The 19033-nt window shown below is 37.9% G+C and overlaps 1 protein-coding gene across 4 annotated transcripts in view; it reads left to right on the forward strand.

Annotated features, from left to right (window-relative positions):
- PCDH9 (protocadherin 9) overlaps positions 1 to 13903 on the forward strand; it is a 1856774-nt gene extending 1842871 nt beyond the window's left edge. For 3 of the 4 annotated variants that reach the window (XM_083168883.1, XM_083168884.1, XM_083168882.1), the window contains exon 6: positions 11933 to 13903. In XM_083168883.1, coding sequence (XP_083025009.1) covers positions 11933 to 12306 — 374 coding nt within the window. In that variant the 3' untranslated portion in view covers positions 12307 to 13903. The remainder of the gene's footprint in view (positions 1 to 11932) is intronic. The other variant, XM_083168885.1, reaches the window with a different exon arrangement.
- Positions 13904 to 19033: the final 5130 nt, after the last annotated feature.

Consider the following 19033-nt stretch of genomic DNA (forward strand, 5'->3'; position numbering starts at 1 on the left):
TTGCATATGTTTTGTAATATTTGTAATGCAGAATGCATCATTTTTTTTTTATACTATGATGGAACAAAATGTAGAAAAAAAATGTTTGTGTACATTCTTTGACTCTTGATGAATACAAACATATTCAATGGACAACAAAATAATTGATAAAAAGAATTGTTTGCTACTCTGAATGGCAACATTATATGCATTATGTTTGCTGTTAAATGAAAGTCTAACATGTACTGAACATAGCTATATACTATATGTATTCAGTAACAAAGAGCATAGTAATAAATGAGGACATTGGTGTAAAAGAAGCTGAATAATGTAATACATATCAGAATATATTTAATAAAGGTGAACAAAGGAAAATGTTCTACTGAAATACTTTCGGAGTGAGATATGGATATTTAATTGAGATCTGAAGAGAAGGAGAATAATGGCATGGCAGGAGAATAAAGCTTAGAAAAAAGACTTATTAAGATGCATGTTCAATGAGAGCAACTTACAATAGTGCTACTGTATGTATTACACTAAAGCAGATCTATTTCTATATGGTAAAATAACCTTCATGAACTATACGTATAATACTCAACTTTTAGCCATTGATTAAGCAACCTGTAAACACATATACTTATTACAGGAGAAAAAAAAATTAAGAGGACTACTTCGTCTAACATTGACATTAACTGAATTCATCTGTTGATCCTTTACAAATGTTCACAAAAGAAAATGTAGTTTCATGATGCATCATGAAGGTTATTTGTTTGTGAAAAACCATAAGAGTAAAGGGTAAATGTAAGATGTATAACTCACAAATTCAATCTGAAGAATGAAGAATGAAAAACCTTGAAATATGTCCTTAGAATTAAGAATTGTGCACATTAGTTGCAGGTTGTGCAGGTTAGAACAAACATTAACATTTTAAAAGGTTTATTTCTTCAAATCAAAAGATACATAGCAAATATAGACTCTTTTAGACATTCCTTCATTTATTTTATATCTACAAAAAAGAGAGAGAAAGTCAGTCGCACTGGTTAATGATATGAACAGTGTGTTAACCAAATGGACCCTCCTTGTAATGCAACTATTACAGGTAAGTATTGAGGGTGTGCTACCTAAGGCATGGAATTTTACAGGAAAAGAAGACAGGAAGAATGCCTTTTGTTGGTGCACCTAAGAATGATTGGACTCATAATACATAACTTTTAATAGATCCATATATAAAATTTCTGCGAAATATAAAACCAAAACATACAACAATCACACAAAATAAAAAGGGGAGGACATTCCCCTAACTCAGTGTGACCCCCTGATCACCACAACCCCAATGTTTTGATAGGTACTAATGATAATAATAAAGGAGTGGGTATTCTCCTATGATAGCGGTTATGTTGGTCAAAAATATCAGCCTACTTATAGGGAGATACTATCTTATAGGGAGATACTACCTACTATCTCCCTATAAGTAGGCTGATATTTTTGACCAACATAACCGCTATCATAGGAGAATACCCACTCCTTTATTATTATCATTAGTACCTATCAAAACATTGGGGTTGTGGTGATCAGGGGGTCACACTGAGTTAGGGGAATGTCCTCCCCTTTTTATTTTGTGTGATTGTTGTATGTTTTGGTTTTATATTTCGCAGAAATTTTATATATGGATCTATTAAAAGTTATGTATTATGAGTCCAATCATTCTTAGGTGCACCAACAAAAGGCATTCTTCCTGTCTTCTTTTCTTATTTTATATCTATTTTTTGTTTTTAACCAATTTACTAAAAATCAAACATGAATGGTTTTCAGAATTCAAACTTCGACATTATTTATTTATTCAATTATTTATTTATTAACAGCTTCTTATATAGCGCACAGAAAACATTCACATACAGTAAATTCCTGCCCCAGTTGAGCTTACAATCTTTCTTCTAGGGTTAATTTTGTTGGGAGCCAATTCACCTACCAGTATATTTTTGGATTGTGGGAGGAAACGGGGAGAATATAAAAATTCCACACAGTTAGGGACATGGTGGGTGTCGATCCCATGAACTCACACACACATGTATGATCCAGTATGCAAATGGTTTAAGGTCACTTGGAGATGATATTCGACCAGGGAGAAACCCCAAAATGGTAGTTCCATATGGATAGAGAGTAAATGGTTGGAAGAGACAAAAAGACAGAGGTCTATTAAAGTGAATAAGTAGGATATATAGTAGCTGGTCTCTAGATCAACTCATTCTCTGTAGTGAAAATTGCCATGAGCCAAGACCAGCTGGGTAAGATGAACTTCTAAACTACAGTATATTTGTGGAAGTTTGAGAGATCCAGGCCACCATTTCTGGAGTAATACAAAGCTTGAAAACATACCCTGAGCTTCCTACTGGACCACATAAATTTAGAGGAAATTTGTAGAAATTAGTAGACAAGTGAGAAGGTACTCTTACTGGTAGTGTCTGAAAGATACATTCATTTTGTTTGCCTTAAGGTGGCCAATCCAAGATATAAAATTATCCCCCAATGTCTTCAGGTAATGCTATGCTTTCTCTAAGAGGAGTAGGACATTTGCAGTGAACAATTGGTCAGAGGATTAGTTGAGATGTACCCCTTGAAGTATTTCAAGGAGCAAGTATGCTAGCTGAATTCCAAGGTGCTTTCTAAATGGATGAGTCTTGTGGGGTAAATGTTTAAGGAAAGAGCCTCAGTTCTTAAAATTATACAACTGTTCAAAGGTGTATATCTCCACAAATACTGCAGGTAGAAAGAAGTATATATAGTTATAGAAGGCATTACATAAGCCCCATAAAAGGCCTATTTGTGGCCTACTGGGTCAATGCAGATGCCAGAGAGGGGGCAGCCTTGTCTGGTGCTGTAACATCAGATTCCAATGCTGAAGTGAACTGGTTGCTTCAGACTGACATTAACCTGCAGCACGTGGCTCCCATCACAGAGAAGGAGATAGCAGTGCTCCAGAGTCCTTTGGAGTAGCCCACACCAGGGCCGGTGTGAAGCTTATCAGCACCCTAGGCAAAACTTCAACCTAATTCGCCCCTCCCACCCATACTGCCACTAATACCCACTTCCCAACCCCTTAAGGCATACTGTACTTGCCTAGCATTCCAGAATGGCAAAGAGGCTCCCAAAAATCTGATGGTCATTCCAGCCTGCCGGGAAGGTGGGCAAGTCCCCTGCATTCCCTGGAGGACCCCCCTTTCATCCACAACAGAATACAAGAAGGAGTTGGCAGCAAATTAGGGAAGTATGCCTCAAGGGAAAGTATGGAGGCGGGGTCTTACAAGTTCCACAGCCACCACCTGCATTAAGGACAAGAAGGATCCTCATAGATATCCTTGATTTTTTTGATAGGCAGACTTGGCGGTGCCCCCCTCCAGATCCCTTTGCCCTAGGAAGCTGCATATAGCTGCCTAATGGTATAGCCAGCCCTGGCCCACATGCTCCCAAAATGAAGTTGTTGGGGCTTCTCCTGCTAAGCCCCAAATGCTGAAGTGATGTCACACCCCTTTCCAGTAAAGCTTCCCCCTTTTCTCCACAGGTGTGGCTTTGGCACACAAAGAGGTTACCTAGCCGCATCGGGCCAAATGTAATATGGTGTGAGAATTGGAGAAAGTGAGATTTTGGGAGAGTTTTCCCATTTTTTAAAAGCAGCAAATCAATTATACTGGAAAAACCAGGTTTCTTTTGGCATGTAATTGATTGCCGCTTTTAATAACAATCGGGAAAACTCTCCCAAAATCTTGCACTATCTATCTACTAAAAAGTATTTGTACAGACTATTGAATCAGAAAATGATAATAAGTATCATTTATGTGTGTTCAGCCAAATCTTGCACAACATGCATTTCCCTTTATTAAGAGTGTGAGATCATAATCCGGCAAACAGCATGGTGTAACTTGAAAGAACTTCAACTGCTTAATTTCAGGAAGAAAGTATTTTTAACTATAGACTGAAGTCATCTTTGGCAACATTTATAGTTATGAAGTAAATTGTAAATATATTTATGACTATATATAATTATCTTTCAGATGTGATTAGTCACATAATAACAACAATATTGTACTGTATTAACTGCTTACAATCTTTAAAATGCATCTTAAATGAATAACTTACTGTAAGTTGGAATTTATACTAATGGAAAATGTATTTCTCTGTGACTGATTTATAACTATGGAAAAAGCAATTTATGCACTGGCGCAATCACCATAAATTTTTTTTTCAAATACTCCCTTTACAGGGGATAATAACACAATCTTTATTGTTAAAAATAACATGAGATTTCACATATATTAAACATACAATGGCTATCTCTGTGGTTCAGCTGGTAAAATGGCTGGAAAAACAAGACAATAGTTCTCACCCTGTTGATGTACTTGATGGATTTATGCTTACAAAGCAACCCGGGCCGAGCCTGCTCGGCACCACCATAGTAGGTATGGATCTTTATTCCTCCATTTCACGTCCAGCCTGTACCACAAAATGCAAGTGCAGGTACAAAAGAATCTGCAAGGATAGAGTTGTCCAATCCAGAGGACTCTATCCTTGCAGATTTTTTTGTACCTGCACTTGCATTTTGTGGTACTGGCTGGACCAGCAGTTGCAGAAGCCACAGCTGATCATACGTTGTCTAGGTAAATTGGCATGCTATCTTATAGCTAGCAATGCCTATAATGACAAAGGTGCATAGCACATATCTCCTCCTTCATACATAGGAGTCAAATTGTTTCAGCACACATAATGGATTTGATACCACTTCTCCCCCATAATGAGAGGTTATACATCTACCCCTGTCTAATTTGCCATACAATGTTAGCAGTGATTATTTTTCAACAAGCTTTACTTATAACAGGCTAAAGTGACAGAGCTCACTTCCTGCTTCTAAACTGAGGAGAGGCAGATAACAGTAGCTACAGATGACAAAGCCATCCCCAGAGATGACAGCTGACAGCAACTGACCTCTACCCTTGGAACATTAAAACATTTGGGTACACTACATGACTCTGTAGATATTCATTATTTAGGTTCTCACGTACTATATTGTCATGTTCCCGAATGGGATTTACATCTCAGGGTATTGTTTACTCCTCTCATACAAATTTTCATAGTAACCGGTCATAGTGCCCAATCAAATCAAAGAAATTCTTTTTACTGCATCAGTTAAAAAAAGAAAGAAAGTACGTGTTGATAGACATACTGTACAGTAGATACCTCCTCATTTTGTATTAGTTTTATAAAAGGTTTCATGTATGTTTAAGTGTTGACTGTAGGTAGAATTGTGTAATCTCTGATGCCAATATAGAGCTCTATCTAATGCAGATATGCTCTTTTATTAATTTATTGAACTTTAAAAATATTGTCTGGAAGTATGTGTGCAATTTGGAGTTAGTACATGTTAGTACATGTGGTCAGTATTACATCCTGCCCTTGATGTGAAAGAAAGCCTTTATAAAATAGCAGATGACAGTGTTGTATAGATTAAAACCAATGTGCATCACAGAGTGTCTTAGTCTTGCACTAATACTGTTTAGTGTTACACACAGAAGATATAACATGTACCTTCTGCTCTACAGAAATGCTGCAGGAAAACTGTGCAAACATGTAAATGTCACATCAGCGGCAGAGGTGTAACTCTGGGAGGCAATGGAGTCACCTGCAGTCGGGCTCCTGCTCCGATTGGGGCACTTCTCATCCCCTGCCAATTTAAATCAGTTAATTGAAAGCCATCATTTTTGCACATGTCACACCCTGTATTAGAACCCATGACCTGTCTTACTGACAGACACCTTACTGATTTGGGGGGCACCAATATATATCTTGCCTCCGGGCAACTATATTTTTTTTACATTGTAATATAGATATAATTTTGAAGTACAAACCCCGCCCAAATCTAACTCGCTCTGCATATGTTACATCTGCCCCACATGTAGTGCACATGGTTTTGACCATTAGAGAGAGAATTTGCTCTTGCAAGTGAACCAGAATCAGGCCCAATATGCCAACACATAGGTGTTCATTAAAAGAGGAGGTGGCCCGTGTGCCATCTCCATCTCAGTCCCCTTCTCTCTAGCTGGCAGCTCTATAGACTCTGAACAATAGGATTGTTATGAGACCCAAGAGCTGTACAAGAGTTTAGTCCACAGGTATCTAAAGAAATGCTGCAGTTTACAGTTTGCAGAGATTTTCCTAATTCCTGGTGTTTTGTGCAGCACTGCTGCCACTGATCTGCAACTGGTAATGGATAATTATTCAAGAAATGGGTGCAGGGCATGCACCTATTATAGATATGCTAGTGCATACACATACAGGTATAGAATGAGACCTGATGAATGCCAGATTTTTTCCAGGGGCAGTTTAAGAGAAAAGTGAGCCCTCATTAAAAATAAACCTTTCTGCACAGTAGGTGTCAGTGCTGGAGATGTGGCTTGAATTATGTGGTAGTACATGGGTGTGTGCTGGGGATGTTGTTGCATGGTCTCCTCATCATGGCCATGCCCCATGCTGTACAATACCAGTAATTTCAATGGGAGGGGGTAGCTACAATGATGTAAATCAGTACAAATAGGCCTTCACCCTTTTCACTTGAAAGTTGTTGGCTGGTTGGAGGGCAGGAGGCCAGCTCTGGAAGATATTGTTCACAGTTCACCACTGTCAAGAGCTTCCTGGTCATTCCGGGAGTGTAAGCAAGTATGTGACACCCCTCTGGCTGTGCAAACCATGGCTCTTCCACACACACTGCCATGTTTTTGATTTTTTTAATCAAGGTCTAATTCTGCTCTTGCAGTATACATAATTAATGTACTCCAATGTTTTAAAAGATTGAACATGAACGAAAAGCAACTATAGTAAATAGCACTTTTAATTTATTAATCAACACATCACCTTTATTTATAATTTGTTTGATCTTGTTATCAGATTGAATTTAGCAATGTATCTCGACCAGTAATACCAATTATCTAGAGAGAAGCTTGGGCAAATAGACATATGCAAAATGTGTTAAACATTAACTTCACAAAACTAGAGAGGTGCTGCTGTAAAAAGTTTGGAGGTCAGAACTGGTATTATTTTTTAATATGGTACATTTATTTGTAGTGAAGAAATGTTGAGCCATTTTTACCTTTTCTTACTCATGAAAATATTGTAATGGGTTTATCAAATTCTGCTGCTATTGATTACTGTTTTTACTAACATGTAATATCTCAGTAAATAGACCATACGTTCTGCTTCCTGTAACAGGTACTTTCAGTTTCATTGTTATTAGCCTCTATTTGACTTAACTAAATCTTCTTTCATAGCTTAGCTTACAATTAATTCCACATATCTTTCTCTTTATTAGCACTTGGTATTTAAATTTACTGCTACTTACTGTAATCCTTATTATCCTGTCACCAAGTAATGTAAGCCCAAAGTCATGTTGTCCTTGCATTGATGGTACCAATGTTTTGGTTTGCTCTTGTGCATTAGTACATACTTAGAACTGCAACATTTACAGTATATTTTGTGTAAAGTCATACTACAGATACAAAAGTGTGGTTGTTTTACAAACTGAACCCTTCCACTTATACATGCCAATGTTCTGGCTGCCCTATTCTGGAATAGGCAGCCTGTCCGGCACACCAAATCATTATGCAGCATTAGAGGGCAAAGCTTGGGGCATGTCAGGGGACCATGATGTCAGATAAGGCTAGGACTGGTAGCTAATTGCAACAACTGTGTTGGGACTGATGGAAGACTGTGGGGGCCTGCCTTTGGCTGGGAGGATTTCCCATTTTTTCCTGGAGACCAGAGCACCACCAAATTTCCAGAGGCCCCCCAATGCTCCAGGAGAGTTTGCAAGTATGCATTCACTCTTCACAAGATCTTTGTATCTCATCCACACTCATCTTTTTTGCAACTGCATCCATTCTTTGTTAATACTGTTCCTTGCACAATAAACATTTTTTATTGTATGTTAAGTCTTCATCCCTGAAATTTCACCACTTGAGACAGGATTACCAAATTCCAGGACTGTCATATTGAGTTTCCTGTTTACATTTCAAGCTTAAAACAACCCGCTTTCCTGAAGCCAAACTTTTTACCAACATTGCAGAATAACTGGATATTTCAGCCCATTGAGCCCCTTTCACTGTTGCTTTCTGTCTGTACATGCTATATGTAGTATGTAATCTTACAATATGTATCACATTTATATTTCACTATAGATTGTAAACTTGCATCAGTGCTCTCTTACCACTCTTTCAATCTTGTTATTTTTTTTATTAATGTGTTGCCAATTCAAGATGTTGTCAGTAAACAATGGTTAATATAATCTATGCATCTGTATCATGAAATTAGTGTTTTTCTGATTTGTACTTTCTTACACAGAGGGGAAATTTACTGAGATGGGCATTATGTTTCACATGGGATGGGCTATGGGCAACTCGGATTGGATAATATCTATTATCTTCTAGAAAGTGCTAAATAAATAAAAAGTAGATTCTGATTGGTTGCCCATAGCAACATCCCATATGAAATAGAACTCCCATCTTAGTATATTCCCCCATAAAGAAGTACTGTAGAACAGGAAGCGATGTGCTATGATATGCCCTGTACAATAAATATGTTTTCAAGAATTGAGCTACACTTCGAAGTAGAGATGCACATTGGGATGACCCACTCACCTAGGTAGAAAAAAATGGTATAGTATGCTGAAATCACTGGTCCTCTTCTGCCAACACTGTGTCATTGGATGTAGGGTAAAAATATAACAAATCAGGAATTGTATTTGTTAAACTTCTAGTTTTATCTGGCCCTAATACACAAAACTAATTTGGAATGCTGGCACTTGTGGAACTACAAGTGCCTTCTTACCCATGGTTAGAACATGTAGAACAAGATAGATATATCCAGGTAGATGCCATTTAACCAATCAAAGTGCTTTCTCTGACCAAAAACAGTAGTGGGGTTCCATAAGGAGCATTTTCTCTGGTATATTTTTCTATCTCTTTTTAATTTATAAATTTTAAGACAGAGGCTACGTGCGACACTGGTGTGATCAGGGCAGCTGGGTCGAGGAGTCAGCTGATACAGTATATCTCCCAGAACATGCATTTCATAGAATTGGCTTGATGGGTCAGCTTTGGAAGTCATATGCAGGTTAATAAAGCATATAAGCATAAATGTAAGAATGTAAACATGCAGGTTAGATAGCAACAAGTTCTTATCCCTATGCATCTCTTTGCTGCTGCAGCTTTGTCAGAGAAAGGCTTAATCCCACATGACATCACTAACCAAATAACTCTTGATCAGTCAAATTGACTTTCTTTGATAAAAAAACAGTAGGTTTCCATAAGGACCTTTGTGTGTGGTATTTCATTAAACAAATTATTGTGAATTGGAAGCTAGAAAATAGAATTTAGGTGAGCAATACCTTGGGAAAAGCTATTGCTTTAGCTGACACTTATACAAGATCCAATATTAAGTAAAGAGTCATTTTCCTAATATGTGTTAGAAGGTACCTACATTTTTTAGCAATGCACTTTTTACATTGGAAAGGATGCCGGATTTTTGTATCCAAGTTCTAAGAATTTAACTCCACACAAAACAGTTTGCGGCTTTGACAGAATACTCATATGTGCAATTAGCCCTACATGATGTTGTTTGCAGCTGCTCTTTGGGAACCCCAATCTGTTTTTCTTTTCCGCAACCATAGCAGGCTATAAGGGCTTGTGTTTCTTAACTTTTTTTCAGTAGGAAAATTATGTTACCTATTTTTGAAATTGCTTTTACACACAAACGTGTATGGTGGGTGTGGTATGGCACTCCGACAGAGGGATCCCAATGGTCAGTATCCTGACTGCTGGGGCTCCAACAGGAAGGGGTGCAAAGAAGCCCCTTGCAGACTCGCTGCACTTGCCACACTGCAGGCTTGGTGGCTCACTTTGCTCACCACAGGTTCTGTTCTCCCCCTGTCGGAACACCGGCAGTCAGGATTCTGACATCAGGATACTGACTGTCAGGATCCCCCCTGTCATCCGGCACACAGAAATGGCAGTTTCCACATGATTTTGGGATATTTAACAAAAGCCTATTGCAGAAGATATGTCCTGGATAAGGCTAAATCATGTTGCAAGCAAATGAAGGCATGTCTTGAAAAAGTTAATAAGTAAACACACTATTCTGTATGTTCAAGGTTAACCTGCTATTAGTACTATATAATATAAACTACAGTACATGTATAGATGGCTCCAAGAATCCATTCCATGCTAGCCTTTTCAATAAGATGTTTACTCAGAAAATTGCTCAGTATTATTCCATGATATTGTAGTTTCCAAACTAGAAAGAAAAAAAAAAGCTTGAATTCCAGAACAAAATAACAAACTTAAAATCAAATAATGGACATTATAAAATCTAATTTCAATGAACTTAACCTGCAAAACAAAATCTAATTTGTTTAATAAGATTCAGTCTATTTTTTTCTTTAACATGTTTTGCATATTCAGAAATGACCCTTTACTATATATAAAGATGACTAAAATGAATAAGCAACTTTAGATAATGCAAGATTATAATCATAGATTCATGGAACATCTTAAGAAAACCAAGCATTATATTTAATTTATCACAAGATCGGATATTACAAGATCTGATTTTAGCCTTGGGACCAATTAACAGATTAGATTTTGCTGTACTTAGAAAACTCAAAAAAAGTTTTAAAGTGGGTTTATGATGCAAATTCATGGTGAGGTGGAAAAGGAAAAGAAACAACTATTGGCATAGAGCAATGTGACCTCTATGCCACAGATATATAAAATGGTATTGTAATAGGTTATTTGTTCAACATTATTTAGTGTGACAGCATGAAATGGACTAGAAAAGGTGATGTGTAGCTATCATTGCACCGTATCACCAAACAACTCAAAGTTAGATGTGTAAACATAAGATGGTTCCATTATAACTGCAATCATGAAGAGCAAGTAGTATTATTATTCTGTCCATATGTCAAGTCATCTGGTATGATGTTATCCTGTACAGTAAATCTGTTTTACTTCACTAAAATAACTCTGATGAACATATTTTGATTTTAAAAGGTATCAGTACTGTACAATTCTTTTTGCTAAATGTAAATATTGCATTTGGGTTTGGGGAGACCTCTTTGGCAGGGTTTGACTGGGAGTCTCCAGATCCACATTTTTTTATTTGGCACTATGATACTATGATCTGCACCGCCATCATTAATCTAATATCTGTATCTGCAAAGATAACAAGTGCCCTTTAATCTTCCCTCTGGTTCTTCTGTGGACAAGTAACTAAATGATGTGTAGACTCTGCTGTTTTCATCTTTGGATGTCTGGAAATATTATTAAGATTTCTTCAGAAAATCTAACTATTAAGATATGCACCATGATCAATAAGTGGGGAATATGTGTTATATTAAAATAGCAACCATGACATAGTGCCTGGGACCAACATCACCATAGACATGTATATGACACATTCCCAACCAGCTAGAACAATGTCTTGCCCCTGAGTGGCACACTGAGTCTGTATTATCTTCTGCTTCCACCTCTGTATAAATTACCCCAGCTGCCTTAGGTTATATGCTGCTCCATAAGTGAATAAAGGATTAACATTTACCACCACAGTTTCAGTTGCATTACTTTTATTTTAGTAAAACAAACTCGCAACAATGGGGGAAATAAACAATAATGAAATCATTAATTGACATTCTAGTAAGGAGTCCACTCTAAAAGGCTAAATTCACAATCTGGTTTACGGTACATTTCTTTCCATACAGTTATTGAACTATATATATATGTGAATATATTACTGTAAAGGTGAACAAATGAAAATTCATAAAGAAAAACATATTTAATCATGTTTTTGTTTTATTTTATAGACAAATGCATATCCTATTTGCACAATATTCATGATTTGTTTTTTGGCTTTTAAACAGATGGACCTCTTGGACCTAGAGGATTAGCAGAAGCTACTGAAATGTGTACTCAAGAATGCTTAATATTGGGCCATTCTGATAATTGCTGGATGCCCCCAACACTTGATCCTTACCAGCAACCAAAATCACCTCTATCTACTTTTGCACCTCAGAAAGATTGGCTTAAAAAGGACAAATTGGTTAATGGACACACATTAACAAAAACCTGGAAAGAAGACAGCAACAAAAACCAATTCAATGACCGAAACCAATATGGCTGTACTGATGGACACTTTACAAGTGGAAACCATATGAGTGACATTCCTTTGGCTAATTTAAAGTCCTATAAGCAAGTCTCAGGTGCTCTGGAAAGCCCAAAGGAGCAGCAACTATAAACATGTGTTTTTTGGACCAGTGACTTTAGCCAAACTAGACTTACTATTATTGTGTGTTCCGAGCTTCATGTACTGAGTAGACCTCTAGAACTATGCGACATATAACAAAAATATGCATACTTTTGTGTTAGCACCATTGAAAACATGGTGTTCTACTATATGTGAATACACATATTTCTAGATTTGTGATTATTTTGGTGAATGGAGTTTAAATACTCTGAACTGTTTTTTGAATTTTTTTTTTACCCTGGACTGCTGCTACACACTGCAGGAGACATCTTGCTATAAAGTTATAGGAATAAGGAAAAAAAGAATTCAGTGTGGATTGTTGTAGTTGAGAAGCATATCAAATTAGATGAATTGTGCTCTTGTTGTTGTCAATATGTACTGGAACAGTTATACTTGACATCATACTTCAAAACAAACCAGCTAAATCTTTAAAGATGAAACCTATTGTGCTATTAATAATGTTAGTGGACACTTGTATGTCACTCAGTGTTCAGATACCTGTAAATAGAAGCAAGTTACTACTAACAATTGTTGTGTACTTATAAAGTTCACTTATATACTGTAGCATAAATTTGTGTCGAGGTTGCATTCAACAGTATTTTCTTTTCTTTATTATGTTTTTTCAAGTGTCAGGTGTTTCAATGTTTTCTGTCTAACATATAACAACTTAAAACACTTGTGTTAAAATATAAAAAATGTTTTAGTGCGGTAGGAAAGTGATGTGGCCATTTGGCAATAAAGACTGTTCTTAAAGGTTTTATTTATAAAGATATACATATATTTCTTATTTTATGCATTAAGTAATACAGTATGTACAATATTTAAAAGATTATTACACAATTGGTAATAAGGAATTTAATACCCTGAAATCAAAACTTATTACTGCCCGAATATTGTTCTAATTGTGAAAACAGTTTTATTGCTAACATGGCCTAATGTGTTGCTAGTGTGCTGTAATAACACAAGTGTTTTTTTCTTAGATCATAGATACAAAATATTAAATGTGTTGTGACTCCATAGTGTAACAGGGCATTATCCTAGTAGGACAGTTGGTGGAAATGGTTAGCTATCAATTTTTGTTGTTAAGTAATGTTTGTTGACATCATTGGGCAATGCCTAGCAAGAAAAATATCATATCACTGTTTAGCCAAAAGTGAATTCTGATGTTCATAGAATCTCAGTTGCACGTAGACATAAATTGGAACATTCTATCAAAGTTTAAGTTAAGGCATGACAGACAATTTAAACAAATATGTAGCATGCGAAATTCCTTACAGAAACAAAAATATCTTATGCCACAGTTAAACATCAATGAAAAGTTTGTTAATCGGATGGTTATTTTTATTTGTTGTTGTTTTTCTTTTCCAATAAAATATATTTTGTGTATAGCAACTCACAATTTTATCCACAATATAGGTGTGAAAAAGGGAAGGGGTGCATTGCTTTTTTGCAGTAATTTGTCAGTTTGTAAGGGGGTGTTTGATGATTATGACAGAATACGTATCTAATCAGTTATCCTTGTTACTGCTTTGCCAGTTCAACGTTATTTGCAGTTATTTCGCTCTTGCAATAAATGTTTTAAAACCAATCTATGTGTTGAATTATTCCCAAATGTATATTTTAATTATACTAGTCTACAGGTATATTTAACAAATGATTATAATCTTGTCCAAAAGACAATAAGCTAGGATTGGCATGTTTATGTAGAGCAGATGAAAGCAGCTCTACTTTCCTTGAAATTTGCTAGCAGAATGTGAATAAGTAAAAATAAAAAATCCAAAATGCTAGATGTGAGTCATCATGAGTAATAGTGAACAAAGAATACCATATTCAATATAATACAGGAACATAATAATTACCTGAACTAAAAATACTTCTAAGAGAAAATTCTAGAGTTAAAAGTCCTGTATGTAGACAGATACAGTAGTGTTCAAAATAGAGATACAGTACATGAAACAGAGATCCCTGCTTAAACACTTAAAGCAAATACACAAATATAGGTTAAAAGTGTCTCTCCCAGTGCGCACTAGCAGCTAGGGTATGCGTTCCCCTAGGGTGTTTCTCAGGCACCCCAAAGAAAGTAGATATGACTGCAAAAAAAGTTGGGATTGCCCACCACCAGCGCTAGATACAATAAACAAAATTACTTCCCTTTTCCTATGTCCTTTTAGGAATCAGTATCACTCTCAGCTCTTTCCACTCAGTTGTACATGTAAAAAGAGCATATAATTCTCATAGTGCATACCGTTTAATTTTTACATATATCAATCATATACAAGGTAAAAAAGTTTACATCAAGGTCAAAGTTTACAAAGTATTTTCACACACATATAAAAAATCCAAAGATAAAGTGCCAAGTGCCAAAATGGAAAAGGTGCATGAATGTAGTTACCGGATGGTATGGTATGTGAACCGTAGGGTATACAGTTCAAAGTGCGCATGCGTATAATCCGGGTCACCCGGGTATAACCTGGGTCAGAGCGCTGCAGCTGGTCCCACGTTCCTGCACCAAAGTCCACTGCTGTAGGCCGCCAGACTTTTTTGCAGTCACTCAAAGCAAATACTTCTAACAAATATGGAATAATTTTTGTTGTAACATTAAGCTCACTGTTTTAACACATTTTAAACCAACACTTTTATTAATTACAAAAATTTGCAAGTAAAAGCTCCAGTTTATTAATCTGTTTACACTCCCAGTATCTCCATACTGAGCATACCAGCATTGCCACAATGATTATCCAAGAACTGTCTAAATTGATTATGCAAGTATTTACCACTTTGATACTAGTATTATTATACCTTTCGATCATACCAGCATTTTTAACATTGATTATACCAGCATTAAACACATAGATCATACCAGCATTGCACCAACTATAGTACTTACATTCAATTTGGAGTAGGTTTGAGATCATCTTCAATTGTGTTTTTTTCATGTATCCTTGTTTTATAAACAATCTAACATTTTAATTGTTGGAAGAAAAAACAGAAAACTTTGTCTAATATTTTTTCTCCTCAAAGGATATCGGGGGACATTTACTAATATGAAAAACCGAGTTTTTCGTATTAGTATTTTCCCTACGACTGCATACGACTGTTTCAGTCGTATGCAAAGTAGTGTTCCGGAGGGTCATTTACAAAGCAGTCATATACGACTGCTTTGTAACCCTCCAATGACTTAGGAATTCGTATTAGCGGCCGTATATACGGCTGCTAATACGAATTATTTGTAGCAGTCTGCACGGATCAGTCAGATCCGTGCAGGCTGCAAGGTGTAAAAAAAATAAATAAATGGAAAAAAAAACGGCGTGGGGTCCCCCCCCACAGCCAAAACCAGCACCAGGCTGACGGAGCCTGGAGCCGGTAATTAAAAATCAGGGAACCCGACAAATAGGGGTTCCCTGATTTTTAATAACCAGCCCCAGGCTCCTGCTCTGGGGCTGGTTCCCAAAATACGGGGGACAAAATGACTGGGGGTCCCCCGTATTTTAAGAACCAGCCCCAGGCAAAACCAGCCAGCAGGATAATGCCACAGCCGGGGGGAGACTTTTTATGCAAGTCCCCCCGGCCAAAGCATTCATCCCTACCGACCAGTCAGCCTGGCCAGGGGCCCTGGGGGAGTGGGGACCCCCCCAATAAAGGGGTCCCCCCCTCCAGGACTTACCTGACCAGGCTGAAGCCTGGTACAGTCCCTGATGCCCCTGGGCGGTGGGCATCGGGCTGATTATGGTGTAAAAAAAAGATAAAACTATTGTTTTTTACTGTGGCACTACAAGTGCCAGCAAGCTGGGACTTGGGGAACCACAAGTCCCAGCCTGCTGGGCATTAAAGGGCCCGCTGGCACTTGTAGTTCCACAGTTAAAAAAATAGTACACAAAACACACTGACACATTTTAAATAAAAATTTAATACACACATCACAAACACACTGATACTTACCTATCTTGATCCCGTCGGTAGGTCGCTGGCTCCGGTGTCGGCGGCTCCGGTGTCAGCGGCTCCAGTGTCGGCGGCTCCGGGGTCGGCGGCTCCGGGGTCGGCGTCCTGTCTGAAGAAAATCCATGTTGGACCTGTGGAAGTAAATCCTACTCACCAGGTCCTCCATGGATGGTCTTCTGTCTTCTCTCTTCTTTTCCAGGACTTATTTCTTTATGTTGTTTCTTCTGTCTTCTTCTTTCTTCAAGCTGCCGGCTCCCGGGACTTTCAGAGCTGGAGAGATATTGCCTCCTCGACGTCTGGACTAAGAATGAATTCTAGCCAATCAGGAGCCGCCTAGCGGCCAATCAGGAGCCAGTAAAGTCGGCTCCTGATTGGCTAGAATTCATTCTTAGTCCAGACGTCGAGGAGGCAACATCTCTCCAGCTCTGAAAGTCCCGGGAGCCGGCAGCTTTAAGAAAGAAGAAGACAGAAGAAACAACATAAAGAAATAAGTCCTGGAAAAGAAGAGAGAAGACAAAAGACCATCCATGGAGGACCTGGTGAGTAGGATTTACTTCCACAGGTCCAACATGGATTTTCTTCAGACAGGACGCCGACCCCGGAGCCGCCGACACCGGAGCCAGCGACCTACCGACGGGATCAAGATAGGTAAGTATCAGTGTGTTTGTGATGTGTGTATTAAACTTTTATTTAAAATGTGTGTCAGTGTGTTTTGTGTACTATTTTTTTAACTGTGGAACTACAAGTGCCAGCGGGCCCTTTAATGCCCAGCAGGCTGGGACTTGTGGTTCTCCAAGTCCCAGCTTGCTGGCACTTGTAGTGCCACAGTAAAAAACAATAGTTTTATCTTTTTTTTTTACACCATAATCAGCCCGATGCCCACTGCCCAGGGGCATCGGGGACAGTACCAGGCTTCAGCCTGGTCAGGTAAGTCCTGGAAGGGGGGACCCCTTTATTGGGGGGGTCCCCACTCCCCCAGGGCCCCTGGCCAGGCTGACTGGTCGGTAGGGTTAATGCTTTGGCCGGGGGGACTTGCATAAAAAGTCCCCCCCCCCCGGCTGTGGCATTACCCTGCTGGCTGGTTTTGCCTGGGGCTGGTTCTTAAAATACGGGGGACCCCCAGTCATTTTGTCCCCCGTATTTTGGGAACCAGTCCCAGAGCAGGTGCCTGGGGCTGGTTGTTAAAAATCAGGGAACCCCTATTTGTCGGGTTCCCTGATTTTTAATTACCGGCTCCAGGCTCCGTCAGCCTGGTGCTGGTTTCGGCTGTGGGGGGGACCCCATGACGTTTTTTTTATTTAATTTTTTATTTTGATTTATTTTTACACTGCAGCCTGCACGGATCTGACTGATCCGTGCAGGCTAAAAAGCAAATACGACAGGAAAATGGTGTTCTATTTTTCTGCCGTATTTTCGTGGGCAAAAGCAGCCGTATTTTCTATACGGCTGCTTAGTAAATCAGGAACCACCATTCTTTTGAATGGTGATTCCTGTCGTTTCCTATTGATGGTGTAGACATTCGTATTTGTAAATACAAATACGAATGTTCCATCCCTAGGACTACGAATTGTTGTATTTTCGGGATTGTAAATCCCGAAAATACAAATTCGGAAAAAAAAGGTGTATTTCTCCCTACGAATACACCTTTTTTCTACGAATCCATTTTGGTAAATGACCCCCATCATGTCAGCTCTTATTTATAGATTAGTCATAAGTTAGCTATATAGCAACAGGAACACTATTTCAAAGTCTATAGTATAGAACATGAAAGCTCCAATATACAATAAGTGGTGAATTTACTAAGAGTTAAGCTGCCCATAGCAGCCAATCAGATTATATCCATTGGATACATAAAGGTGTTTTGATGACCACACCCAGGTACTCTGTAGATTCCAATAAATCTTTAATAAAATATCAAATCATGACTGAAAATGCACACATTTCCATGACTTAAAATCGCCACAAATCCCCCTTTTAATCCGCTTATGCGCATCCCACTAAATATGCGATTTACACATGAAAACTGTGAAAAAAAGTGTGATTTGCGGCGATATGTTGCGATTTTAAAAAGTGCAAAAAACTCTCATTCTATTAAATGTCACCCTAAATCTGCTATTGATGCTTGTTTACTCATTAAGGAGGTGCTTCGGGTAACTACTTGGTAATTAATAAAGGTTATTTGTATTTGGAATGGACTGTATATATTAAATTGCTTTCTTCGCTTCTTTCATCTTGAGAACATTTAAATATCATGTCCTATCATCCTGCTTTCATATTCCTTGCACTACTTGTGTTTGCAGATGTGCACCTTACACTGGGAAACTGGTATATGTTGATAATACTCTCCACATTAAATCAGAGTGTAATACCTGTAAACAGTACAGTATATATTATTTGTATTACTCAACTTACTGAGTAAACATTTGTTGGAGTCTGAAGTTTTGCTATAATGAGTGCAATCACAATTATATGGCTATTCTGTCTGTAACATTCATGTGAAATGTCACCCATGTATGTGCACATACTAGGAAGACTAAGCACTGCTATGGATATCTGTGGTGGATGCTGGAATTATTCCACTAACTGCTGAATCTTCTGCAAACTTATAAGATAGTGCTTCTGCATAATCATTGTCAAGCTATACTGTTAAACATTCTAACGGCAGATGTGTGACCCCTGGCATGTGTAGCATGATAAGATAACGAATAAAATACTCAGAACCAGAAATAAAGACTCGGAGACATAGGTTTGGCAGAAATTGTTAGCTGAATTTATTTGA

Source organism: Crinia signifera, chromosome 2, assembly GCF_055691185.1.
Source record: "Crinia signifera chromosome 2, ASM5569118v1, whole genome shotgun sequence".
Taxonomy (NCBI): domain Eukaryota; kingdom Metazoa; phylum Chordata; class Amphibia; order Anura; family Myobatrachidae; genus Crinia; species Crinia signifera.